This window comes from Lithobates pipiens, unplaced genomic scaffold (genome assembly GCF_037356315.1).
Source record: "Lithobates pipiens isolate NorthernLeopardFrog02 unplaced genomic scaffold, aLitPip1_a1.2 Scaffold_16, whole genome shotgun sequence".
Classification (NCBI taxonomy): domain Eukaryota; kingdom Metazoa; phylum Chordata; class Amphibia; order Anura; family Ranidae; genus Lithobates; species Lithobates pipiens.
Genome location: NW_027507748.1, coordinates 623,349,656 through 623,377,584, shown reverse-complemented (window position 1 = coordinate 623,377,584; position 27,929 = coordinate 623,349,656). Strand labels below are relative to the sequence as shown.

Genomic DNA, 27,929 nt, shown 5'->3' with positions numbered 1-27,929 from the left:
GTTACATCATACTGTGTGCTCAGGTTTTATAAGGATATTTGTTGCATCCCACCTATTTGATGTTATTTTCTGCTACTGCTCTGTATTGCATTAAAAGTAGAAGTATGGACTTCTTAAAAAAAAAAAAAAAAACACAACAACAACATCTATACTCACCTCCATGCTGATGTTACAGCTGTTCCCCGCTGGTCTAAGCTCGAGAACCGAGCAATAGAAAAATTCAATTTTCACCTTGCAAATTCCTAAACAGTTTTTGAGAATGTGTTTAACATGAATCTTTTCCGAGATAAAATAACAATCCGATCAATAACCCTATCAATGACACTGCTATCACTTTGAACAAAGACATGATTAATGTTTAATGCCTCAATGAGAATGAATATAAAATTTACAGTACAGAAAATCTGTCTTCCCCCCCCCCCCCCCCATGTATGCAGAGGGTAATTTACTTACATTGCACACTTTCCAGTATCCACGTTACCAGTTAGATCTGCACTCCAGCATACACACTTCACTAGGGTTGCCACCTCATCCCTTTAAACCTGAACATGAGGCAAGTTTAATGCAGATAAAGCACCAAGCAAGTTTAACAACTTCAGCCCTGGAAGGATTTATTTTTTGCGCTATAAACAAAAAAAGAGCGACAATTTTGAATAATAAAAATAAATAAATCGCAATAAGCGTGTATTGATTGGTTTGCGCAAAAGTTATAGCCTCTACAAAATCAGAGATAGTTTTATGGCATTTTTATAAATTTTTTTTTTTACTAGTAATGATGGTGATCAGTCATTTTTATCGTGACTGCGACATTATGGCAGACACATTGGACAATTTTGAGACATTTTTGAGACAATTAGCATTAATACAGTGATTGATTCAAAAATATCACTGGCAGTGAAGGGTTTAACCACTAGGGGCAGGGAGGGGTTAAGTGTATCCTAGGGGCATGTTTATAACTGTCTGGGGGCGTGGCTGTGTGTGACACCACACTGATCGCTGCTCCCGATGACAGGGAGCAGACGATCAGTGTGCTGTCATTAGGCAGAATGGGGAGATGCTGTTTACATCGGAATCTCCCCGTTCTTGAGCTCCGTGACACGATCGTGGGTATCCCTGCAGCGATCGAGTCCGCGGGCACGGTCACGGCAGGCACTTCAAAGTAACGTACCGGTACGTTACATTGCCCAGCCATGCCTTTCTGCCTACGTACAAGCACAGGAGCCGGTCGGGAACCGGTTAATTACCACCTTAATCAGCCACAGAACCTGTGTAATTAATGTGTTCGGTTTTAAAAGCATGAGGTGGCAACCCTACACCTCACTCCCCAGTATCCATGCTACCAGCATACATACCGCACTCCCCAGTATCCATGCTACCGATGAGACCTTCCCTCCAGTACACACAGCTCATTCTTTAGTATCCATGGCACCAATTATATATACATTCCAGCATACACCACTTACTCCTTAGTATCAGGGTCCACTTTGCGATCAGTCTCCTACCGCACTACTTACTCCCCAGTATTCATTCCACCAGCCATATTGCCAGTCCAGCATACACAGCGCAGGAAGACATGCGCCCCACCCACGCACAAAGATCATTCTCCAGTTTCTATGCCAAAAACTAGCCTCCTGAACACCAGCACATGAATGGAATCTAACACACACACACACACACGTGTGAACACCAGGGCCGGGACAAGGGGAGGGCAGGAGGGACAGCTGCCCTGGGTACTGTGGTATAATGTGAGGTGGGGGGCACCACGAGGAGATTGGAGGGGAGGGGATTTGTGTTTGGAGGGGGATTTTTGGGTTGGGTTGAGTTGGGTTGGGGGGGGGGGGGGGGGGGCGTAGTTTGGCATGTTCGCCCTGGGCTCTAAATGGCCTTGTCCCAGCACTGGTGATCACACCCTCTTGCCCAGTATCTATGGCCCCACTTGCATTTCAGAACAAAACATCAAATCCCCAGTATTCCTGCCACCATTGAGATCTATGAATGAGATTTATAGAGAGGTTCTTTATATGTTGCAAGCTCCAAGGATGGCAATAAGCAACATAAGGTTTTATTGTGGTTTTAAACATCATATTTGACTGCAGGTGGAAATGGAATGGTACGTTTATTAACAATATAGCATGTGAAGCAGATGCACATTTCCTAGTATAGCCTAATTTAAGGCTAATTAGGACTGGCTCATAGCAGACAAGGCAAAATGCACCATTTTATATGAGAACCAAGCATAGCGCAGCATCCCCCTATAACACACCAGCAGATGTGCATCCAGCGAGGCTCATTGGGATGAACAAGCTCTCAAATGTAAACACATTTTAAACAGATATAGAAACTTGGGATTTAAAATGCAGCCCTCACACAGCACTAAGACAGCTTAGGAATGTTAATTGAATGTAGTTCCTTTACATAAACTTGCAGTTGATTATTTAATACGTTTCCTGGCACCTTTATCATGGAAAACATTTGCAGTGAATATTGTACCTGCAGTTAATATTATGTTAATCAGCAAAGTCATTTTTGGAGTTAGTGGATACGGCTCTTCTACTCCGTTCAGAAGCCGGTTTCATACTGGTTACCAGATCATGCTGTACCTGCTTTAAAGGGTGCCCATGCAGAGAGAGAAATGGTGGCAGCCAGTCCTGTATATAAAAAGGTGAATGTATTGAAGCCCCTGGCACATAGCCCTATGGCCTTTCAGGTGCTACAGTGATGACAACATGATTTTGTAAAACACTTATCTTACATTGCTACAATGTCATTAAAACTTCTGGGCAATAGTGGGCAAATCTTTCAATTTGTTGCATGAAAAAATGGTGTCTAATTCTGTTTCAGAACAAATGATACAAATTAAAAATTTCAGGTCTGCGTAAGAGCACATTTTGGCTCTCATTTACGGTTTGTCACATAAGACACCACAATGGTCTGGCTCACAAAGTTGCATTAGACGGTCTGGTGGAAAGTGGGTGATGCCTCACTCGGGGAGGAGGAGTGGTGTGCGCTTAAAAAAAAAAAAAAAAAAAAAAAAGAGAGCACTGCATGCAGTATTTTTTTTTCAGCGCAGCATGTTGCATAACAAACGGATTAACCACTAGGCACCTAATCCCCCCTCCTGCCCAGACCAATTTTCAGATTTTACTGCTGTCACTCTTTAAGTGGTTAAAGACCGGCTCATGCTGATATTTGTCGGCAGAATGGCACGGCTGGGCAAAGTAACGCACCTGTACATTACTTTAAATTTCCCACCGCATGCGCCTGCCGCGAGCTCCGTGACATGCCCGCTCGATGTTCGCCGGGTTCCCGTGATCATGTCACGGAGCTGAAGAACAGGGAGATGCCAGTGTAAACACAGCATCTCCCCATTCTGCCTAGTGATAGGACACTGATCGTCTGCTCCCTCTCATCGGGAGCAGCGATCAGCGTCGTGTCGCATCTCCCAGACAGTTAGAATCACTCCCTAGGACACACGTAATGCGTTCCCCACACCCTAGTGGTTTAACCCCTTCCCTGCCAGTGAAATTTTTACAGTAATCAATGCAAATTTATAGCATTGATCACTGTATTAATGCCAATGGTCCCAAAATTGTCCGATGTGTCCGCCACAATATTGCAGTTACCATAAAATAAAAATGCTGATCGCCACCATTACTTGAAAAAAAAAAAAATAGAATAAAAATGCCATAACTTTTGTGCAAACCAAATGCTTATTGTGATTTCTTTCAAAAAATATGTAGAAGAATATGTATCAGCCTAAACTGAGGGAAAAAAAATGTTTTTTTATATATTTTTTGGGGATATTTATTATAGCAAAAAGTAAAAAATATTGCGCTTTTTTTTTCAAAATTGTCGTTCTATTTTTGTTTATAGCGCAAAAAATAAAAACAGCAGAGGTGATCAAATACCACCAAAAGAAAGCTCTATTTGTGGGAAAAAATTTTTGTTTGGGAGCCACGTCACATGACCGCACAATTGTCATTTAAAACAACGCAGTGCAGAATCGTAAAAAGAGGCCTGGTCATTTGGCAGCCAAATGGTCTGTGGCTGAAGTGGTTAACCACTTGCCTACTGGGCACTTAAATACCCCTCCTGCCCAAACCATGGGACAATTACTCAGTCATGCAACACTGTACCCAAATGAATTTCTTGTCCTTTTTTTCCCACAAATAGAGCTTTCTTTTGGTGGTATTTGATCACCTCTGGGGTTTTTTATTTTTTGCGCTATAAATGAAAAAAGACCGAACATTTTGAAAGAAAAATGCATTTTTCTTTGTTTCTGTGATAAAATCTTGCAAATTATAATTTTTTCTTCATAAATTTTGGCCACACGTTATACTGCTACATATCTTTGGTAAAAATAACCCAAATTAGTGGATATTATTTGGTCTTTGTGAAAATTAGAGAGTCTACAAGCTGTGGTGCGAATCATACAAAATTAATCACACCTGATACTGGTGGCCTATCTCATTTCTTGTGACATGAACAAGCCAGGAAAGTACAAATACCCCCCAAATGACCCCTTTTTTGAAAGTAGACATTCCAAGGTATTTAGTAAGAGGCATGCTGAGGTTTTTGATGTAATTTTTTCCCACAATTCTTTGCAAAATTAAGAATTATTATTTTTTTCCACAAAATTGTCATTGTAATAGGTTATTTCTCTCACCTGGCATGTGTATACCACAAATGACACCCCAAAATAAATTCTGCTACTCCTCCTGAGAGTTACAATGCCACATGTGTGGGACTTTTTCACAGCCTGGCCACATAGAGAGGCCCAACATGCAAGGAGCGCCATCACGTGTTCTAGGAGCATAAATTACACATCTAAATTGTTGACTACCTATTACACTTTTGAAGGCCCTGGAGCACAAGGACAATGACATGTGACACTGATGACAAATGGCACTGATACGTGGCACTGACGACAGGTGGCACTTTATTTTACCTTTTTTTTTTTTTTACTTACGGCCGCTGCAGTCGTTCATCTCTCCCTCCTCACACGCTGTCTGTGTGAGGAGGGAGAGCGGCGCAGAGAGATGATCTCATATGTTTACATATGAGATCATCTCCCATTGGACACGCCGATCGCGCTGCAAACGGCCGCTGTGATTGGCCGTTTACAGCGATCTGCGACTGGCTGTGTCCGGGGGACACGGCCAGCACAGAACTTTCCCGATGCGTGCTCTCGGGAGCGTGCAGAGGGGAAGTAAATAGGAGGACATCCAGGGACGCCCTCCCAGCAGGAAACGTCGGCGCTGTAGCCATCTTTCGGCTATAGCGCGGACGGGAAGTGGTTAAACAATAGCGCAATCATACAACACTGTACCCAAATGGAATTTTAATCATTTTCCCCCACAAATAGAGCTTTCTTTTGGTGGCGTTTGATCAAAAAAAAAAAAAAAAAAAAAAATAGAAAACCATTTTATATTTTGTTAATAGATTTTGCCAACAGGTAATTTTTCTCCTTCATTGATGTACACTGATGAGGCTACACTGATGGGCACTGATAGGCTGCACTGATAAGGCGGCAGTGGGCACTAATAGGTGGCACTGATTGCAGGCACTGGCAGGTGGTACTCATGGGAACATATGAGGCAGCTTCGCCTCTTCCTCTTTGGGACCGATGTCCCTTCTAACAGAAGGCGGCGATCGGCTTTTTTTTTTCGATTACATCACGTGATCAGCTGTCATTAACTGATAGCTGATCACATGGTAAGGGCCCGGGATTGGCCCCTTACTCGGATCTGATCACCTGAGTCTTGGGTGATCACAGTATACACCCCCTCCAGGGGGGTGTGTGGCCAGAATGTCAATAGATGGCCTCCCGGCAAAGCAGATCAGCGCTGTAGCCATCATTTGGCTATAGCGCGGATCTGAACAAGTTAAAATGTCTCTTACAGTTCAATAGATGGCCTCCAGGCAAAGCAGATCAGCGCTGTAGCTGTCATTTGGCTATAGCGCGGATATGAACAAGTTAAAATGTCTCTTACAGTTCAATAGATGGCCTCCAGGCAAAGCAGATCAGCGCTGTAGCTGTCATTTGGCTATAGCGCGGATCTGAACAAGTTAAAATGTCTCTTACAGTTCAATAGATGGCCTCCAGGCAAAGCAGATTAGTGCTGTAGCTGTCATTTGGCTATAGCGCGGATATGAACAAGTTAAAATATCTCTTACAGTTCAATTTCTTTATAAAACAGCAATAGTCTGAGTAGAAAAGCCTGTCTCTTATCAGCATACTGCAGATTAGGACCCTTTTTCTGTGTGTGTAAGCAATAGTCCCTCTGCAGAGATCCACTGCGCCATATTGAGCTGAGAATTTGATTAGGCCTTGGGGTGCCCACATACATCGGATAGTTGGATGTGCAGGTACAACCTGACCATCATCTAACATTCTAGTATCCCAGCATGCACATTAACACTTGGCTCAGTGAGAGCTTGCATTCATATGAATAGAGAAGCAGGCAATGGAGGACAGTGGCATATGTACTAGCGCCATCTACTTTAAGAAAAAATAAAAATAAATAGTGATCAGAAAAGGTTTTGTATGAATTTCTATGTGAACTCATATTTAGCACATCAACACTCACATAATACCTGGAAATTATTTCCATAACAAACCATCGTTTCAAAGGACTCGGTGCCGTCTGAAATATGAGACATGAAATTCTTCACCTTTGTCCATTCTGAAAACAAACCTCTAAAACAAAGCCGTATTTTCCATAATACAATGAAATTCCTCCTCTTGAAGTAACAAAAAATGGCTTCAACCAAAGTAACACTGCGCACAAGTTAAGGCAAGTCTTCAACAAGACCAGCAGACCTCCATTCAACAAATTAAAAAGGACGCCATAGACTGCTAATGCTATGTTGGAAACTGACGACATTCTGATATTCACATTATCTGTATTGCAGACAATCTTCTTCTCTTGCTTTTATGCAACCTCCCTCTGCTGCTTCTATTACTGAAATATTATTAAAAATTTTCAAATAAAGTAAAAGATAAAAGAACAGTACAGAAAACAAAGTGTAACCATAGAGTATCAATACACCTTGTGCAAATATCGCTCCCCAAATACAAGGTGAGAGCGACGGCAGCCTTATACTATAAAAAGACATGGATAAAGCAAGACTTACAGAGCACCAATTTGTAAGAGCAAGTTGAACATCTTAGCCCTTGTACACACGGTCGGACATTCTGACAACCAAATCCATCGGATTTTGTCCGAAACATGTGTTGCATACACACGGTCGGACAAAGTTGTCAGAAAATCGGATCGTTCAGAACGTGATGACATTATATCATTACGATGGGACTAGGTTCAGGCTAGTAGCCAATAGCTTTGGTCTCGTAATTTGATCTGAGCATGCGTAGCACTTTGTCCGATTGGAATTCTCTACAAACAATCGGACAAAGTCCGATCGGATCATGTTGTCGGAAGATTTTATAGCCCAGCTCTAAAACTTTGTTCGGTCGGATATTCGGAAACAGTCCAATGGAGCCCACACACGGTCGGATTATCCGACAACGCGGTCCGATCGGATATTTTCCGTCGGAATGTCCAACCATGTGTACAAGGGCTAAGGCATAAAAAGGTAATTTGTTCAAGAGAGGGCCAAAAAGACAACATCCAGGCAACTGAATCAATATCATGCAATCCAAACCTCTGGTGTCCTAACGACTTTAGTTGTTCAAGAACTACAATTCCCATTATGCCTAGTCATGTCTGTGAATGTCAGTTTTACAAAGCCTCATGGGACATGTAGTTCCATAGCAGCTGGAGGGCCATAGTTTGAGGATCCGTGGTCTAAATGATGGATATGACCAGGCAGGAGGCCTGGCACAAACAAAACAAAAAAAGGGGGGGGGGGGGGATTAAAAAAATAAAAATAAACGGCCTGCACTGTCAGCCAGAGCCTACTGGAACCAAGTGGGGTGGAAGCCCTTAGAGGCAAGAAGCAGAGGAGAAAGAATGTGAGAGAAAGAGGAAGAAAATTAGAGAAGAGGGGGAGAGAAATCAGGGACCCTAGGGGTTTTAAGCTGCATCACGTGGAACCTTCACAGTTTTGGGAATTGGGAGGTAATTTGAGAAGGCGGGAAGTGGTCTATCCAGGGTTGCCAAGAATTTGTCATACTGGTCCTCAAGGATACCCTCTCCTGCTTCAATGTTAATGGGTATGGCTGCATTGCACTCAGAGGTAAAGACAATAAGTGGAGCTCAACTTGTACCTGGCACCATGAGAAGATGGCATATACATATGCCATACTGTATATTGCAACAGTGATGATGATCATTATATGAAGGAGCCTAAAGTGGTATTGAACCCAAGACCAAAAATGCAATGAATTGTAGTTTACTAATCATTAGAAGTGGTGGCTGCATTAATGGTGCACAGGGGCACCTTTGGACAGCAGCAATGTCAGTCTGGGAAGAGGGGAATGTTAAGCCTCGTACACACGGTACGATTTTTGGCCAACCGAGCGTCTGATTTTAGGACAACGGTAAGATTTAAGGACAACAGTCTGTCAAACAATCCCCTGCCAACAATCGTACCGTGTGTACAAGGGATAAAGGTTTTACACAATAAAAGCTGATCATTGTAAGCGTTCCTGGCTGGTGTTAACCCCTTCCCGCTGACCGTATGCATATATGCGGCCTCACTGGACTGGGTTTTTTTCAGTGGGGCACGCTGCACAGCTCACTCACAGAGACCAGTGTCTCACCAGGTGCCCTGGGTCCTGTACTAGCGAGCGGGAACCAGACTTCTCGGATCCGGGTCACCTGATCATTCACTGTGAAGCCCGCCACTGTGTTTTCTCTCTCTAAATGGAGGGGAGAGAAAAAAATAAAAATAAAGAAAAAAATAAAAAATACCTGGATCGTCAGGGTTAGTGTTTGGGTCAAGTAAGGGTCAAAAGGTTAGGTATATATTGGGCAGGATATTTTTTTTTTAAATCATTTTTTAAATTAGAATCAGTGTGTTTTAGGTAGGATTAAAAAAATAAAATAAAAAATATGCATACTGCATACTGTTGTTTCTGGGCTGTACTATTGGTAAATACAACAATATACACATATGTGGCATGGCTGCGATCGTTGGGAGCAGAATTTATTTTGGGTTGTTTTTTTGGTGGTAGGTTATGGTAGTTAAAATGTAAAGTAAACGTTGCGCTACAAGAATCTAATCAAACTGCTGCACTTATTACAATAGTGAATACAGGATAATACAAACTATAAGTTTAAAAGAATCCAAACAAACAGAGCATCTTCAACCACTTCAATACAGGGCACGTATACACCTTCCTGCCCAGACCAATTTTCAGCTTTCAGCGCTGTCGCACTTTGAATGACAATTGCGTGGTCATACAACACTGTACCCAAACTAAATTTTTATAATTTTGTTCCCACAAATAGAGCTTTTTGGTGGTATTTGATCACCTCTGGGATTTTTTATTTTCTGCTAAACAAAAAAGACAAAAGGACCGAAAATTTTGAAAAAAAAAAAAAGTTTTTTTTTGTTTCTGTTACAAAACTTTGTAAATAATAAAATAAGTTTTCTCCTTCACTGATGGGGCTGCACTGACGGGCACTGATAAGGCGGCACTAATATGCGGCACTCAAAGGCAGCAGGAATGGGCACTAATTGATGGTACGGATGCATGGGCGTCCGCAGGTAGGGGCAAGGGGGGTCAAGTGCCCCCCCCCTGGAATCAGGGATCAGATCTTAAATTCAGCACAGTTCCATCACTATTAGGGTTACACCATCAAGGTGCTGTCAAGCCCCCCTATCAGTGTAGTGTGACTGCGGGCTCTTTTCCCTGCTCAGTCCAGCAGAGAACTCGGCGGCACTGTGACAGGAGAAAGGCGAGCTGCGGGCTGCCAGGTTTCCCCCGGTCACCCTCCCTTTCTCCTGTCAGGGAGAAGAGACGACAGCTCTCACCAGGTTCCCCGCCCAGCTTCCTGCCCACTCCGTTCCTTCCCTATTGGCCACAACTTAGGGCCAATCAAAGGAGACTAGTAGGAGGAGAGCATCATGGGACATGTAGTCCCAAAGATTGGCAGCCCCATTTTCTACAGGGAGGAGTCTACAGCTCGATCAAGAGAGAGATTGAGATACTGCAGCATGGAAAAAAGGTAAGGGAGAGAGCGCTACAGGAAAAAGAACGAGGGGTGTGCTGGGCAGAAGTCAGAGACAGCTACACTGCCCCGTGCCACCAGAGAGCCATGCTTTCCAGTGCCACCGGAGAGAGGCATACTGCCCAGCACCGCCAGAGAGAAAAAGACGGAGCCACTGCCAGGGAACAGACATACTACACTACTGACCAGGGTCGCCCCTGGGGAACCCAGAGTGAGCAATCGGCAAGTTGGAGGGATCACTGCTGTAGTTTCGCTGGGTCTGGTAAGAGGGTCTGTCAGCCATTATCCACTACTTATGCTAGGGACTGTACTATGTCTGCAGTCTCTGACCATGATAATATGATAATGACATTGTCGAAAAAGGGCGGCGCATGGGTGACCCTAAAATTATGCCCCCCCCTGAAAAAAGTTCTGCGGACACCCATGTACGGATGGATGCCAGTGCCAAACAATGCCTGCCAATCAGTGATGCCCATTGTGGGCACTGATTGGCATCCCTGGTGGTCTAGGGTGGCATACCTGGTGGTGACATCTCTGGTGGTCCAGTGTGGGCATCCTCATTAAAAATAACACAAACATAAGACTTTAGTCTTACTTTAAATATAGATAATTTATTTTCATTGACAGTGCCAAAGCCATTTTTAAATAATGCATGTTGTCATCTCTACAGCTCACTGATCACACAATGCACAATGAGCTGTAGATCAGAAAAATATTTCAGCGGTTGCCCAAATTCTCAAACTGCTTTCAAGGGTTCCTCCAAGGTAGACGGGTTGAGAATAGTTGTGATAGACGTAAATGTACATGCTATGGGACTGAAAATGGCTCCCTTTACCTTGACAGAGAACCTGTCCATTGTACCCACCTGAGCCCAGAGAAATATGAAACCTTTGCAGTCTCCGAAAACCTACTGTCAAGTCAGGTCAAACCAGACAACAAAGTTACGTGGAGTCTGGTGTGAATAAACCTAGTCTGTCTGTTCTGGTTCCATCTGCTTGTTAGGATCAACAAATGGCTAAAAGTCACACATACATTACATATTTGCAGAAATATTAACGGAATGTGGATTAGGATAAAAAAAATAAAATAAATTGTGGAATCGTCATATTTTCGGCCACAGTCCACACTACACGTGATAAACCGCTCTAGGCAGCCTTGCTCAACACAGTTCCAATGTACACTAATGCCTCAGTTTGCTAATAATGCGGTATACAAGCATTTTTAAAGACAAGCAACATTAAAAAAAAAAAAAAAAAAAAAAAAAACTTTGACTTGATATGTGAGCAGTACAATCCATGTTGTAAATCCACTGGTGTATACAGTATTGCATGTGGCTGGAGGTCTGGGGGGTGCTGGTGGCTCCAAGCGCTTCATGGAGAACTCGGAGATACTCTGAGACACTCCCATCTGGATGGGGTGGGTGTGACGTGCGTCGGAGCACCCAAAAGTGTCAACGGTTCCTGAGTGTCTCTGAGTTCTCCAGGAAGCACTAGGAGCCACCAGCAAACCTCTGGCCTCATACAGTACTGCATATACCAGCAGTGGCTGTGGAATAAATCATCTGAGTTTCCATTATTTCTTATGGAAACTCGCTTTGATATGAGTGCTTTGGATTGTAAGCATGCTTCTGGAACAAATTATGCTCGTAATCCAAGGTATTACTGTATAGGCAGGGCAAAATACCATATGCCCCATTAGTGCAGTTCCAACGATCATGCTATGCTGTACCTTTTTTCAGTGCAGCATGCTGCTACACACTATATAGATGAATTATTACCATTACAATGCACCACTTCTCTACAGGGCACATTGGTGGCTGCACAATAAGCCATGCAGGTGGTGTGATTAGGCCCTTATTGAAATAGATTTCATTCTAATTTTCATGAAAAAGGTGTGATTACCCTTTAAAAAATATACCTCTCAACTTTAGGGGTTCACTTTGATGTGCAGATGATCCACACAGCACATGTTTTAGTGAAAAGTGGACATGGCTTCATTTCATTCACTATTGGAAGTGTCTCAAAGAATAGTTTAATAGGCACAGTTAAAAATACCCCAGCATTGACTGAAAGAAAACGGGTCAATTGTCCCCCTGAGAAAACAGCGAGCAGGCTGTGCTGATGCCAACCCCCATCAGCCGTCGCCAACACAGGGCAGTGGCGCCGAAACTGACAGGCTCTGTAAAGGGAGTGATACAGGCAAAAGCCGCAGCTGTGGGGGATTTCCACCCCTCCTTCTCCTCCTTCAGCCGAGCATTCACCTAGCAAGGACCTCCTATTGGCTACATTCAGGGCCAATGGCTGGGAAACTAGCAGCTAGAAGATTATGGGACATGTAGTCCCAGATACCAGCAGGACCCAGGATGATTCCCTGAGAGGACTGCAGCCCCCAGCATGAAGAACGGGAGGAGGAAGAGGAAGAGAGGAGAAGAGGGACCATGAGGCTGTCGGGTGGAGGGAGCCAGTGATTCTGTTATCCTCCAAGGAGGGGGGGGCAGGATGCAGGCTTCCATAGGAGGTACAAGACCTTATCACTGGCTACATCCACTCTTTCCTCCCCTCCACCTGGCTGCATCTACCCTATCCTCCCCTGCACCTGGCTGCTCCCACCCTTTCCTCCCCTGCACCTGGCTGCTCCCACCCTTTCCTCCCCTGCACCTGGCTGCTCCCACCCTTTCCTCCCCTGCACCTGGCTGCTCCCACCCTTTCCTCTCCTGCACCTGGCTGCTCCCACCCTTTCCTCCCCTGCACCTGGCTGCTCCCACCCTTTCCTCCCCTCCACCTGGCTGCTCCCACCCTTTCCTCCCCTCCACCTGGCTCCAACCACCAATACTTTTTCAAGACACTGTGGGGGCAAATCCACTTTGCACTTGTAGTTTGCACTTGTGGTGCAAAGTGCACTTGGAAGTGCAGTTAATGTAGATTCAAGAAGGATATGCCAGGAAAAAACAAACAAACAGTATTTTAGCTTGCACATGATTGGATAATAAAATCAGCAGAGCTTCCCCTCATTTCAGATCTACCCCTCAGATTTACAGCGACTGCACGTCCAACACAATATTGCATTTTATAGTTGGCCCCCCCTACTTTTGTCCCTGTGCCCCCTGAATTGCCGTATTTCTGCATCTAAAAGACTGCCATTACTGTGCAGGCCTCACTCATTTGATAACAGGCGACATAGCAAGTGACAAGCCCCATTTGAAGGCAGGTGACGATGGCAAGTGACACACTCAGGGCTCCCACTGATTCTGCATTATGGTGAGTTGAACTATTTTATTTTATTTTATATAACAAATTTAATAAGAAAAATAATGCGCTTCAATCATCCTGACACCATATTAACCATGGTGCCATTGATGATTGAAGCGCCAACACCAGCCATTTCCCTTACAAATTGCCCGCAAAAATTGTGGCAGTGCCCCTACCGAGTTTAGACTCCGGAATTTATTAAATTATACAATAACAAAGCAAGCATATAATGGAACACGCCAGGGGTGCCCGTTATCACCATACCTATACATCTTGCCAATGGAACATCTGGCTATGGCTTTATGGTCTAATCCCTCTATTCACAGAGTTCAGTTTGGAAATAGCTCTTACATATTAGGCATTTTTGTGGATGATCTACAAAATCTAGGTGCCTCAATATTCCACTACAGTTAACTGAGAAAGAATGATTGTAAACAAATCTACCATTTCAGTGGGCACTTCATTCCCTTAAGTACTTGGGCGTTAATATTGTGTCTACAGAAGAACAGATATATGAACTGAACTGTCTATCAATAGAAATCAGTAGATTCCTGCCACTGGGATTTTCACCATGGCTAAATGCCTATGCAAATGCAGCCAAAGGTCTTGTTCACACAGGCTTCCTACAGTGTACGTCCATGTGATGAGGGCTGTGTTTACCCGCACGGAGATGCATAGGTGTTCCATTCATCCTCATGAGGGCAATCCCATTCATGTCAATTGGGAAGCAGAAGCTCCTCGGACACAGCTGCTGCTCCCAATTTAACACCCATGCAGGTTCGCAAACAGTGTGCATTTGGGGTCATGTACCTGCACCCGCACAGATGTCAAAGTGGCACAGATGTCATTAACTCAGAACAAGTATGTTGATTAGTAAAGTCAGAGGTCAAGGTCTGCATACATACTCTGGATAAGTGACTCAATGGGATATATTTATAAAAGCAGTGATCTGACATTCACCAAACATTCAATACAGGTCAATCTTCTAGGTGCATGTGTTTTAAACGACAGCGTTTGACACCGCACCAGTAAATGCTTGGTAAAAGTCACATTCACAGCTTTATTAATGTACCCCAACATTTTAAAGCCAGAGGACATGCTTGGTAATAAAACACAGAAGGTGTCCTTTGATGTGCCACAATAATCTGCAAAAAAAGGTGCACCAGAATGTTAATGTGTTATATGAGAAAGCAAAGCGGCTCGCTAAACATGAATGCACCACTGCAAAGCATAAATGTGGATGCACCCAGGGTGATATAGTCTCTACAACTCGGTGTTGTTTCTGGGTACAAAGAAGTGGCTGTAGAATTCTTGGCAATCCTGTCTTTCACTTTGGAATGAAGATATGTGCAGACAATGATTCAGTATGCTAATTATGGCTTCTGCTTTTGCTGTGGCTGATATGAATGATAACACAATAGGGTGACCGGTGGGGGGGGGTTAGGGAGAAATGGAAGATATTCAAACAATGTAATTTAGTCTCTAACAGATAAGATATTTAAGCCTTACTTATCCTGTAAAGGTACTGAACATTACTGCCAATTCATGTAGTGATATCATTCTGTGACAGGCACATAATGCCAAATATTTCACATTAAAGTGTTATTAAGCCCTCAGAATATTGAATACCCAGCACCATATCACCTGCCTGATATTATTGCTGGCTCCTTGGTCTCTGAAGCCTGTGTTTGCAGCACAATCTTCAAAGTCTATACCTATCGCCACCTATAGGATGGCTCTGCTATCAGACACGGTCTCCCTGGATCCACCTTCATGTGTATGCTCACAGCAAGGACCACGAAGGTTTTGGCATCATGCATGAAGAGTATAGTCTGGGCATGAAGATGCAGGAGACTGATAGAGTAGACACGCATGTGCAGTATAGACTGGGCATGAGTAATCATGGTATATTAAAGTTGGCCATAAACTAGTACATTTTTGAATGAATGTTAAGATAATTATTCATTTGAAAATTCTCCGTACATTAAATTAATTGATGAATGTAATTTGAAAGTACTTCAAAATGTAGTTGTTAACTTTTGATTTTAAAATGAAAGCCCCCGCGCCCCCCCCCAGCAAAAGCCCCATACATATAATTTTCTTGTCACGGTGGTTGAAAATGGCCATCGATTTCACACTTCTAATAATTTGAACGTCAAACAAACATTCGTAAAATGAAAAAAAAAAAAAAGGAGACAAGTTACTTACTGTTACTACTGCTGTGAAGTTTAAATCTTATGGCGTGTTTTTTTGAGTTTATACATGTGAGTACAATGTAGTGAGTTTTGTGTGAATAAAAGCTGTTGACTTTATTACACTATCGGAAGCCATTTTTTTATTTGCATGTGGAGCTCATTATGTGGACAACCAAAGGAATATGTACCTGTCTTTAACTGGAGTTTAGAGATCTCTACTTCACCCCCATGAAAAGAGGGTCAAAGCGCCTTTAGCCAAACACGAGAGTGTAAGGTATATGCATCTGGTGAGTGTGAGAACATAAGGGGATTGGATTCAGACACTGCGGTGTGGTGGAGGAGTGTTCCTGGAAGATAATTTCTTTATCATCACAATTTGTGGTTCACTGGTCATCATCTAATTTGTTCACGGTTATGAACTTTTTTTTAGTGTATATATTTTTTACTTATATGAACTTACCCAATTAGGAGACAGACTTTTGTTGGCACTTAATTTGGACATTATTTTGTATCCACTTAACAAGTCATTGTTATTGTGATATTCACAGGCTGTTTACACATATAGAGAAATTTGATTTATTCTACACTGTATAGTTTTGGTAATACATCGGTTAAATTAATGTTTGAACTGTGTGGATAACAGTTTACACTTTTTCAGGATTTAGCGCCGCTTGTTCCATTTTGTTTGTAAGGAATATTGTGCACGTTTCTGGTAGTGCCAGTACAATATGAATTGTGTCTGTGGATATGTTACATGTAGTGTGCCAGTACGATATGGATTGTGTCTCTAAGAGGAATGTTTCTGGTAGCGACGGTATGATACAGATTGTGTCTCTGAGGTTGTGTTTCTGGTAGTGCCATTATGATATTGATGGTGTCTCTGGGGATAGGTTTCTGGTAGTACCAGTACGATATTGATGGTGTCTCTAAGGGGAATGTTTCTGGTAGTGACGGTATGATACGGATTGCGTCTCTGAGGTTGTGTTTCTGGTAGTACTAGTACGATATTGATGGTGTCTCTAAGGGGGAATGTTTCTGGTAGTGACGGTATGATATGGATTGTGTCTCTGAGGGGAATGTTTCTGGTAGTGCCAGTACAATAACAATTGTGTCCCTACGGACATTTCTGGGAGTGTCAGTATACTAACTGTGTCGCTAAGAACATGTTTCTGGTAGTGTCCATACAATACAAATTGTGCCTCTGAGCACGTTTCTGGCAGTGTCAATATAGTACTGATCATGTACCCGGAGACTTGTTTCTGCTTGTGTTTAGTACAATACTTGTTAAGTCTCTGCAGAAGTTATTGGCTATTTTGTCTCTGTAGACATGTTATTGATTGTGATTGAAGTAATTGTTTATTTCAACATCTGTAATTATAATCATAATTTTGCAAGTGCAAAATCATTGTAAGGCTTGCTAAATTGGTTTTGGTATGTTATGTCTGTTGAGTTGGAGGGGCACAAGGAAGCTGACTGAGGAAAAAAAAAAAAAAAGAAGGGGGGAAGGGGCATAAATCCATACAGAGTCACTCATGAGGCCAACTGAGTTGGCCACCTTGGGGGCCACTAACAGAGACACAGTGAGGACTTACCTGAGACGTTGTCCTTTTCTTCCTTATAGTGTACAGTATGAAGAAGGGAGCTGCATCGGTCTCAGACTGACCATCGTTCACTATAGGTGCCCCTGGGGAAGAGCCTTCAACACTTCCCACCTGTTGTCACAGTATCAGGAGCATAAGCAGATGTAAAAGGGCAACAAATTTTGGGGCAATGCAGTTCTACAACCCTGAATAAGACTGCCACCAAAGATACAATCTGCAAAAAGTGTGTATAACTTATGCACATTTGGATTGTTTTCCATCAGTGCTCCGAGTTCCTCTCACACCCCCAAAATATACATGCAGATTAACCATTTAGGTCCCCAGGTCATTTGCTCCCTCAATCCCCTTGACTCATGGAGTGTTTTTTTTATTTATTTTTATTTTTTTTGATGTCTTGGTTCTCCAAAAATTATACCTTTTATATATAATTTTTTTTTGTACAGATGGGGCTTTAATTGACCAAACTTAAAGAGGGAAGGAAATGTGTCGAGAGCCTTTGTCCCTGTGCAGTCCTAAAATGGCGCCCAGCCCCAGGACTTAAGTGGTTATAGGATAACTGTACTCAGACAGCTAGTGGATCCCTATAGAATTCCACACAGTAGATCCCTGGAAAAGTGCCAGAAGTGCTTCTGCTGCTTGCTTGTTCCAGGTCAATGACAATGTACTGAAGACAAAGGCTCAGCATGCAATTAGTACTTTAGGAAATAGAGGTCAGCATTCCACATTCATTCACAATAGGTCACCTTTAATTGGACAAGTGGATCTTAATGTGGCAGAAATATAGGATTTCTTTGTGGACCAAGACTAGTTTCAGAAATGTATGTAAAAGCACAGGATTTATTCTATATAAATGAAAAAAAAAAGTATTCTAAAACATGAATGCCTTCCCCATAATTTACATATTAAATGCAATTTTTTGCTCCACTTCTTGTGTAGGAACAGAATGAACAGCAGGGAAGGAACAGCATTCTATTATATTTAAACAAGCTAAAAATATCCCAGGCACATTAGCCAGACCACATTCACAAGAATATGTACAATTTTAGACTTTTGCTGTACAATGGCTTATTTTAGTATACTGAAACTTCTTATAAATATACAAACATTCCCAAGCAGGAAGGTGAAAAAAATAAAAAAAAATAAAAAACACAATAACAACCCAAAAATGTATAAATGCAAATTCACTGAAACACAATAAACCAGATTACCATTTGCCTTGTCAGAAAAATACTTATTAAAACAAGAAGAAAATATTTTACTGCAAGTAGTATTGACTCATACAAAATTGTAATACAAAAATAACAATGGAAGTGCTTGGGCGGAGCCAGTTCTTACTGGGCGATATACACATTACTGCTGTAACAACATATTTACACTGAAGTATGTGAGTATTATACTTTAAAATTAACAGATGATGAAAACGTACACAAGTTAATTTCTACTTCAATAAAGGTCACATATCATCATCAGATCCGTAGATATAGATAAAGTTTAATGCATATCTGGACCTTCCCTATAAAAATTAAACTTGGCATCACTTTCTATTTCCTGAGCCTCACTGACTATTGGGCTTTTGAAGTGGTTGTAAACCCTTACAAACCACTTTGACCTACAGGTAAGCCTAGATTAAGGCTTACCTGTAGGTCCAAGAACTATCTCCTAAACCTACACGGTTTAGGAGATATTTACTAATTGACAGTCAGAGCTGTCTACAGCGTATGTGCCGTAGACAGCATCGCGCAGGCGCACTATTGCCGTTAGTGGCATGCCACTGCTAACGGCGATATGCCGTTAGTGGCGGCTCCCGTGCACATGAGTGATGTCATCGCTGCTCCGGCGTTGTGAGTGGCCGGAGCAGTGATACCCGGAAGAAGATGGACGCTCCTGGGACTACAAGGGACAGCGGTGACTTCGCTGGCTCCTGTGTCAGGTAAGTGACACTTAATGGACTACTATGTGATGCATAGTAGTCCATTATGCTTTACCTTTGCAGGGAGACAAAGAGGAAGTAAACCCATCATGGTTTACTTCCTCTTTAATGTGACAGGTAGTTTTACTGAACAATAGGAGTTGAGAGTGGACAGGGGTTAGGGCCAAACTCAGCTATGGGAAAAGCTGAGAAATTCTGAATTCTAACTAAAAGGAAATTTTGCTGCAATTTTCACATTTTAGTTCCTTTGCTGTTCCATAGTACAGTATCTCTCATAAAACAGAAATTCTCCCTCTAAGGGTCATCTGTATATCAGGGAAGGTAATTAGCATCCCTGCTTAAAAAGACACAATGAATGAATGAATGAATGAATGAATGAAATACTTATATAGCGCACAATGCGAACTGAATCGCCTCAATCAGTAGATCAAAAACATCTGAAAATAAGCCACTTTGAAAAGTAGACATTATAATAATATTTGCTAGAATGTTGACTCCCTGAAACCCTCAGCATCAAGCACTTCTATATACATTGGATGCAAGTCTCCCCGGTGTGTGCTGTGGATCCCCTTGCCAATCACTGGTGTGTTCCTGTGCAATTATATGCAAACAGCTGCAAACATCGTCATTCTGTCTTGGTTTGTACAGGCTTGAAACTTCTGGCTCTACTCACAGCAGAAATACAGTGCCTTGAAAAAGTATTCATATCCCTTGAAATTTTACACATTTTGTCATATTACAACCAAAAGCATAAATGTATTTTATTGGGATTTTAAGTGATAGACCAACACAAAGTGGCACATAATTGTGAAGTGGAAGGAAAATGATAAATAGTTAAAAAAATATTTTTTTTACAAATAAATATGTGAAAAGTGTGGCATGCATTTGTATTCAGCCCCCCTTTACTCTGATACCCCTAACTAAAATCTAGTGGAACCAATTGCCTGCAGAAGTCACCCAATTAGTAAAAATAAAGCTGTTCTGTGAAGCCCTCAGATGTTTGTTAGAGAACCTTGGTGAACAAACAGCATCATGAAGGCCAAGGAACACACCAAACAGGTCAGGGATAAAGTTGTGGAGAAGTTTAAAGCGGGGCTAAGTTATAAAAACAATATCCCAAGCTGTGAAAATCTCACGGAGCACTGTTCGATCCATCATCATTACTTAATTATTCACAATTGTCAACAAGATGCATCTGAATGTATGTATGTAATATATATATATATATATATATATATATATATATATATATATATACATATACATATACATATACATATACATACACACACACACACACACACACAAGTAATTGATAAAGCGGCCTGGTGAGTGTATTATACACAAGTAACTGATAAAGTGGCCTAGTGAATATTTTAATTTTTTTATTTTTAAAGCTGGGTTTACACAGCTGTGCGGAGCGGCTCACAGCAGATGTCCGGTGCATCCCTGTTCTCCATTTCAGGGACGAATCAGGCCCAAATTTTGGCCAGGATTCGGACCTGAAGCAGACCAGAAGATGCAGAGGACCTCTGTGCAATTTGCTCCGCAGCCATCCCAGAGCTGTGTGAACCGGTCACAGTCTCCTGACATGCGAATTGGATGCAAAGAAATCGCATCCAATTCGCACAAGTGTGAAACCAGCCTAAAGCCCCATACACACAATCAGAAAAACGTACGAAAAATAACGCTTTTGAAGCGATCGTAGGATAATTGGATCTTTAGTACAGAGCTTTCAAGAACCGATCATGACAGTTCATCCGATATTATCTGATCAGACATGCATAACCTTTTTTTTCCCATACGATGCCAGATCATACGATTTTCGTTTAATCAGTACAGCTGTCTTTCAAAAATGCAATACAAATGCATGACATCACTTCCAAATTTTTATTCTGTAACACCCTGATGTTTAGGCAGGATTGCTCCTAAAATTTACCGGCCAGGTATAGTTGCCTTAGCCAATTGATAGGAAGATCAATTGATTCCACCCCAGTTCTGGAATTGCTGCACTTCTCTCTTCTGTCACTAGATGGCCGAGTATCTGGTGGCATTAAATAAGACAAGGGCATTGCAAGGACAGACTAGGAATGAATAGGGTGTCTCAGCCAATAGCTAGAGATTTTTTATTTATTTTTTAGGTCCCTTAGCCTGGTGGGAGAGCCTATTTATTTGGGTGAGGTCAGGTGATCGGGGTTCATGCCACCTGGTTGGACATGTGTTGTGCTGCCCCAGGCTGTAAAGCCAAAGTCTGAGGCCTATCCCGGGGACATCTGGCTGCTTGGCTGTCTGAGGGCCTATCTAGAAGCAAGTAAGCAGCGCAGGGTTGGGATTGCCATCCAACCAGAAGTGACGGTTCTGCCGGCCGGAGAACCTGTTGTGGTCGGAAGTAGAGGGGAAGCTATCGCCAGGGACAACAGTGAGTAGCTGAAGCAAGTACTGGAGAAGTATTCTCACCAACTGGGGACGGTGAAGAATTGGGAAACTTCAGAAGTTGCCAAGCCAGGGACCCAGCCAGTGGGGTGATGCTTGCAGGGCAGCCTTGTGTGCCAAGCCAGAGACCGAGCAGGCCAGTGGGGTGACATTTAACCACTTCCCGACCGGCACACGCCGATGTACGTCAGCAGAATGGCACGGGCAGGTATATTGGCGTACATGTACGTCCAGTTTTAAATGCTGCCCTGCCATTGCAAGCGCACCACCAGCCGGTCGGGACCCCCGTGAGTCCAGTCGCGGGTTCCGGGGACTCGATCGTCGCGGGCATACCCACAATCGTCTCACAGGGCGGCTGAACGAGGAGATGCCGTTGTAAACAGCATCTCCCCGTTCTGCCTAGCAACAAGTGACACTGATCTCTGCTCCATGCGATTGGAGCAGAGATCAGTGTTCACTAAAACAAAGCCCAGCCCCCCACAGTTAGTAACACGCCCCTAGGAACACTTAACCCCTACACTGCTACCCACTGGTTAACCCCTTCACTGCCAATGTCATTTACACAGGAATCACTGCATTTGTATAGCATTGATTGCTGTATAAATGACAATGGTCCCAAAAATGTGTCCGCCATAATGTCGCAGTCACAATAAAAAAAAAAAAAAAAAAAAAATTGCTACAATTCTATCGTACGAGAATTTGTGACTCTTCCGATTCGATCTGAGATTAGCATGCAAAAAACAAAACCCAAAACAAACAATGGGACGTTTATTTGTACGATAATCTCATTGTGTGTAACGGCCATTAAGGTGAACTTGGCCTTTAGGCTACATTCACACTTGAGCCAACCGGTTTCAGGCAGTTTTTCAAGGCATTTTTTGAGTAGATTTGCAAATATAGGTGTTTTTTTTCAGGAGTTTTTCATTTAGCCATTTTTTCTGTGCACAGTGGAAACCTGTGTAAGGTGTGGAGTGCTGCTAGAAAAGGGGAGGGGAGCTGCTGTTTGAGCTGGAAACGCCTGAAAAAAAAAAACCACGCTCATCTCTTACGGTTCAGTCATTTTCCATGGAAGTCTATGAGTACGAAAAAAACTAAAATCTGCCTGAAAAGTCATGTACTTTCCTGATCGACAAACGTCTTGCTACAAGCAACAAAACTCTCAAATATAAACAGGGTCTTAAGCTGGCTATAGATGGGTCGTTTTTTTTGTTCAGCCAGCATTCTTAATAGAATCCTTAACCCACACAAATGGTGGAATGACAGAATCCTACCGCGGGATTATATTCTGACAGCAGGAACCGGCACTGTCAGAATACACTGAATGGCAGCCGATGATCGACAAAAGTTTTCCAATTTGTCGGTTTTACAGAAGTGATTGACTGTAGAGTGAGGACAACCACACACACTTTTCGAAATTTGTCTGGTCTCGGCTGAACATCTATGGCCAGCTTTAGCCCTAGATACACTATATTGTCAGAAGTATTGACACCTGCCTTTACACGCACATGAACTTTAATGGCATTCCAGTCTTAGTCTATAGGGTTCAATTCTGAGTTGGCACACCCCTTTGCAGCTATAACAGCTTCCAGTCTTCTAGGTGGGCTGTCCAGGAACTTGACTGGCCTGCACACAGTCCTTACCTCAACCCGATAGAAGACCTTTGGGATCAATTAGAGTGGAGACTGTGAGCCAGGCCTTCTCATCCAACATCAGTGCCTGACCTCACAAATGCGCTTCTGAAAGAATTGTCAAACATTCCCATATACATGCTTCTAAACCTTGTGGACAGCCTTCTCAGAAGAGTTGAAGCCGTTATAGATGCAAAGGGAGGGCCGACTCAATATCATCTCAGACTAAGACTGGGATGTCATTAAAGTTCATGTGCGTGTAAAGGCAGGCGTCCCAATACTTTTAACAATATAGTGTATGTACAACACTTAGCATGCCATGTGACTAGTCAGAAAAATAGAGGTATTTAGAAAGTTCTTAGATCCTGAGCAGACAGTTGCTATGGACCAGTTCTGTCAGAAGGGGACAGAGGGAGTCCTTAGCTCTACGTAAGCTCCAGACAGAATGACTTGGAAATTATACAGGGCTTTCTCTGGTAGCTCCTTCAGGCTAATGGAGCCCTGGCGGAACAAGGAAAGATAAACATAGGCAGTAGGGACTGGCATTAATCTGAACCTGAATAACAAAAGCACGTGTTCGCTTTACCCTAAACCTAATCTTTAGCACTATTTCTAAGTCCCGGTTGGTATTTACTACTACATTACTACTAGGAGAGGATATACAATATAAGCATATGAAAAGTAGCAATGTTATAATCGTTATGCTGAATATACAATGTAAGAAAACAAATCTATCCGACTGTAACATTACCCCTGCAGGAGCCACTGCGATTGGGTCTATTTCCCCTATTTACAGCATGCACAGCCAGGCATGCTGCATTTTTTGGCATTCTTCCTCTGGCTCAAGAAGCAGTCTAGGGATTTCTTTTTAGGGTTTTTATTGAGCAGGAACTTAGGTAAGGATGGGGAGCATGGAATTTACTAGGCTTCTGACTGCTCTGTACAAAAAATGTCAGGCTGTATTGCACAGCCTTAGGCTGCACTGTACTGTCTCTTTGCTGACTTGCACAACTCCTGGCTGCACATGATACACTTAGGCAGTAATGCTCAACTCCTGACCATATTGCACAGCTCCTGGCTGTAATGCATGGGCTTTTAAAGGGAAAGTACTCCACTGTCAATTCTCCTCTGTGTGGCACATGGGTGCTCAACCTGTGGCCCTCCAGCTCCCATGAGGCATTGCAAGCCACTGACAGTTACAAGCATGACTCCCAAAGGCGTGATGGGACTTGTAGTTCTGCTGGAGGGACACAGGTTGAGCACCCATTGTGTAGCCGGATGTAGTACTCACTCAGTCACAGAATAATAGAGCTTCCCCACACCTGTTCTCCTGGCTCTGACCCAAGCTATCGCTCTCTTTTGTAGCTGCTCAGCTAAACCTAACTGGGACCTTGATGTCTTCAAAAAGGACTCCTCATGCTTCTCCTCTGTCTAACTCCCCCATGAGCAGAGACCCCAGCAGGATTGGGGGTCTTCTCCAGAAGGCTGGAGCTCTGCACTCTGCTGCCAGGCCTAAGAACATTTATTGGCTCTTCAGCCACCCATTGGGCACACCCCCTCCAGGGATTGGCTGGAGTTCCATAAAAATATGCAGGGTGCCTGGCCTGCTCTCCCTCCCACTATACTTCTAGAAATCTCCATAAGACAGGGGGAAGTAGCAAAACAGCAGCTTGTAAGACACCGAACAACCTAAAGCAATTGAACCCTGCTCCATTGATTACAGAGGAACTAACTAAATCTGCCTTGCATTCTACACTAAAATAGGTAGGGGGTTACACACAAATCTGTCATGGCCTTTATACAATATGCCCTACTATTGGCACAAGTAGGCCCGTGCCGAATTCCAGCGATCAACTGCATACAGGAGAAGCGATTGCAGATGTATATCCAGAATCCACACTTTGTCATTTGGCACAATCTATGCATCACCACACACACACACTCTAGTCTGTGTTCAAATTAGCACAGATTTCTGCACAAAACCCTACTCTTGACTAAGGATGAGCTCAGGTGCGTTCACATGCTCCACATGCAGAGCCCGCCAGGAAGTTGGCGCAGAGCTGTGCTAATCACAGGCCGTGAGACATTGCCCCGATGCGCAGCTGCAGAGATCGGGCAATGTCTCGCTGCCTGTGATTAGTGCAGCGCAGTTGCAGAGATCGGGCAATGTCTCACTGCCTGTGATTAGTGCAGCACCGCGCCAACTTCCTGGCGGGCTCTGCATGTGAACACGCCTGAGCTCATCACTACTCTTGACCAGGAATGAGCTTAGGTGTGTTTGGATCCTAGTCTGAACCAACCTGAGTGAACCCACCAGGAAGCCATCATCTGCACTGAGCCAATCATTTGCAGCTGAGGCATTTCCCATCCCACAGCTGCACTTATACAAGGGGCAGGCATACATGCAGCTGTGGGGCAGGGAATGCCTTGCCCCAGTATAGTGCACAGCATCCTGGCGGGCTAAGACTACGATTAAACCACCCGCATTAAGCACAAAGAAACGCATCCCTTTTGAGGTTCATGTGTACAAACGCTTAGGGTGCCCTTAATGTCTGCACTCTGCTGACGTTGAAAGGGGTCAGCAGCAATCTGTGATACATCTCTTTTTGTAGACAGCAGACTTTTCCACCCTCTGAAAAGAAATTTGCAGTGGATCACTTTTCAGACTACGATTGACAGCCAGTTTACAGACTAGCCCAGGGTTTTTTTTTTTTTACCCCAATGGGGATTTTACATTGAACTTTCAAGTTGCAACTGCCATGGTTGCATTTGACATGCAGTTGAGCAGTCCCATTGATTTCAATACATAAGTTTGACAGATGGTGCCACCTCACAATTGCTGTTTCACCGTGACTGGGCCGTCATCAATTCACCCCTCTGGTCACCATGTAAATTTGGAAGTGGGTGGTCTGGGGGGGTGTTACCCCTCCCTTCGGCATTAATATGAATACGGGGTTGGGGTGGGGGGAGTAAAAACTCAGGATTACCTGTTATTACCCCTCCCTTCGCCATTAATACGAACTATGCCTTAATGATTATGATGAATAGAGGTTACAACAGAAGACATCTAAATTTCAACAAAGGTAAGTGCACAAGAAGACACAAGGTATCATTGAAATGAATGGTGGGCCACAGACTTGCAATTAGACCCTGCGTGCCCATGTGTGCCCCATGTGGTAGGTCCCAGGACAGAATTTTCCACAAATAGATCCTTCAACTTTTCCTTGATCTGCCGGTCAATAGCCAAGCCATCTACATTTCTATCAATGCGAGAACTACCATGTTCATTCATGCAGTTTGATAGATGCCAATTTGCCCACAAATAGGTTTTCTCCTGAAACGTCTCTGGTTATAGGAAATAAGCAAAATACTTAATAAAATATAACCTCTAATGTACGCTTCATCAGATTGTCATCTTTTCCTGTTTTCTCAACTTTTTGTTCTATAAATTTACGAAGAAGCGTGATTTAAAGAGCATTTAAATGTGGGAATTAAAACCATTTCTAGACCTTTTAAATTTGTTCTGGCATGTCTATACACCATGTGATCAGCAAAGTAGCCTGCAAATGATTTTAAAATGTCACCTAGACAATTAACGTCCTTAGGCATGCCGAGTAATTACAGTCCCACGGGACTACAGGAATGACGAAACGCTGCGATTGTTTTTCTATTATAGTATAAAAACAAGGCGACCCAGAATCCCTCTTCTTACATACAATTGGCAATGATGTAACCTCCTGCATGCCTTACCTGGGATGATTGAAGGTCTCTTTTTAGTCCGTCTTAAAGGATCCAATATTTTGAGGTTTTTGGGAATTCTACCTTTAGGATCCAATCCTGAGAGCAGCTCTGGGGGAAGGCTGCACCGTCTGGATACCACAAGATCATTGTGATTGAGCCAAGGCTTACTCCTAGTGTGATACAGGCTGCTGTCATCCAGTGCCATGCTGCTGCTGCGTCCCCTTTCAGAAATTAAAATACAAATACAAGGGGTTCCCTCTCGTGCGGGCTCATGCTTCTCCATGCACTTGTTTGGGAAGTGTAGCCAAGAAGGGGGCGTGGTCTGAGACAGGTGTAGGATTACTAAACAGCTCTGCCCTGCTTACAGGTAAAAGGAGGAGGGGAGGAAAGACAAAAGCATTAGATCGAGAAACTGATTTCTACTGACTACACAGGTAATCCTCCATCCGGGTGTACGAACACTAATGCGTTTTGGGTGCTATGACCAAGATGTTACCTGCTATGCCACGTGATCATCTTAGTAGGTCTCACTTGTTTACAGAACAAAATTCATGAACTTTTAGGCTGCATCAATGCCCCGTATACACGATCAGGAAAATACCACTTACGAAGCGATCATACGATAATCAGATTGTTAGTACGTGCATGAAAATATTTTTCGTACGATTTTCGTTTAATCCATACAGCTATTAAAGAGGAAGTAAAGGCTATTTTTTTTTTTTTTTAAATAATGCAACCTGCAAGGCAAAGGCATAATGAGCTAGTATGCATAGCATACTAGCTCATTATGAATAACTTACCTGAGAACGAAGCACCCGAAGCGGTCCTCCTCCTTTTTCTTCGCTGCTGCCATGTATCCCGGAGTGACTTCCGGGTCTCGCTGCTCCGGCACTGTGATTCGCCAGAGCCGCAATGACGTCACTCCCACGCATGCGCACGGGAGCCGACACGAGCGGCATATCGGCATGATCTGCGGCGTGCTCAGTGCACCTGCGCGCCGCTGTCTACGTAGAC

The 27,929-nt window shown here is 43.2% G+C and overlaps 1 protein-coding gene across 5 annotated transcripts in view; it reads right to left on the bottom strand.

Annotated features, from left to right (window-relative positions):
- FRY (FRY microtubule binding protein) overlaps window positions 1-27,929 on the bottom strand; it is a 590,409-nt gene that overhangs the window by 351,830 nt on the left and 210,650 nt on the right. For 4 of the 5 annotated variants that reach the window (XM_077484099.1, XM_077484100.1, XM_077484101.1 and 1 more), the window contains exon 1: window positions 26,925-27,230. The exons of the other annotated variant lie outside the window; for it this stretch is intronic. In XM_077484099.1, the coding sequence (XP_077340225.1) occupies window positions 26,925-27,198 (274 nt within the window). In that variant the 5' untranslated portion in view covers window positions 27,199-27,230. Of the gene's footprint in view, window positions 1-26,924; window positions 27,231-27,929 lie in introns of those variants that run through there. 5 annotated transcript variants of the gene reach the window in all.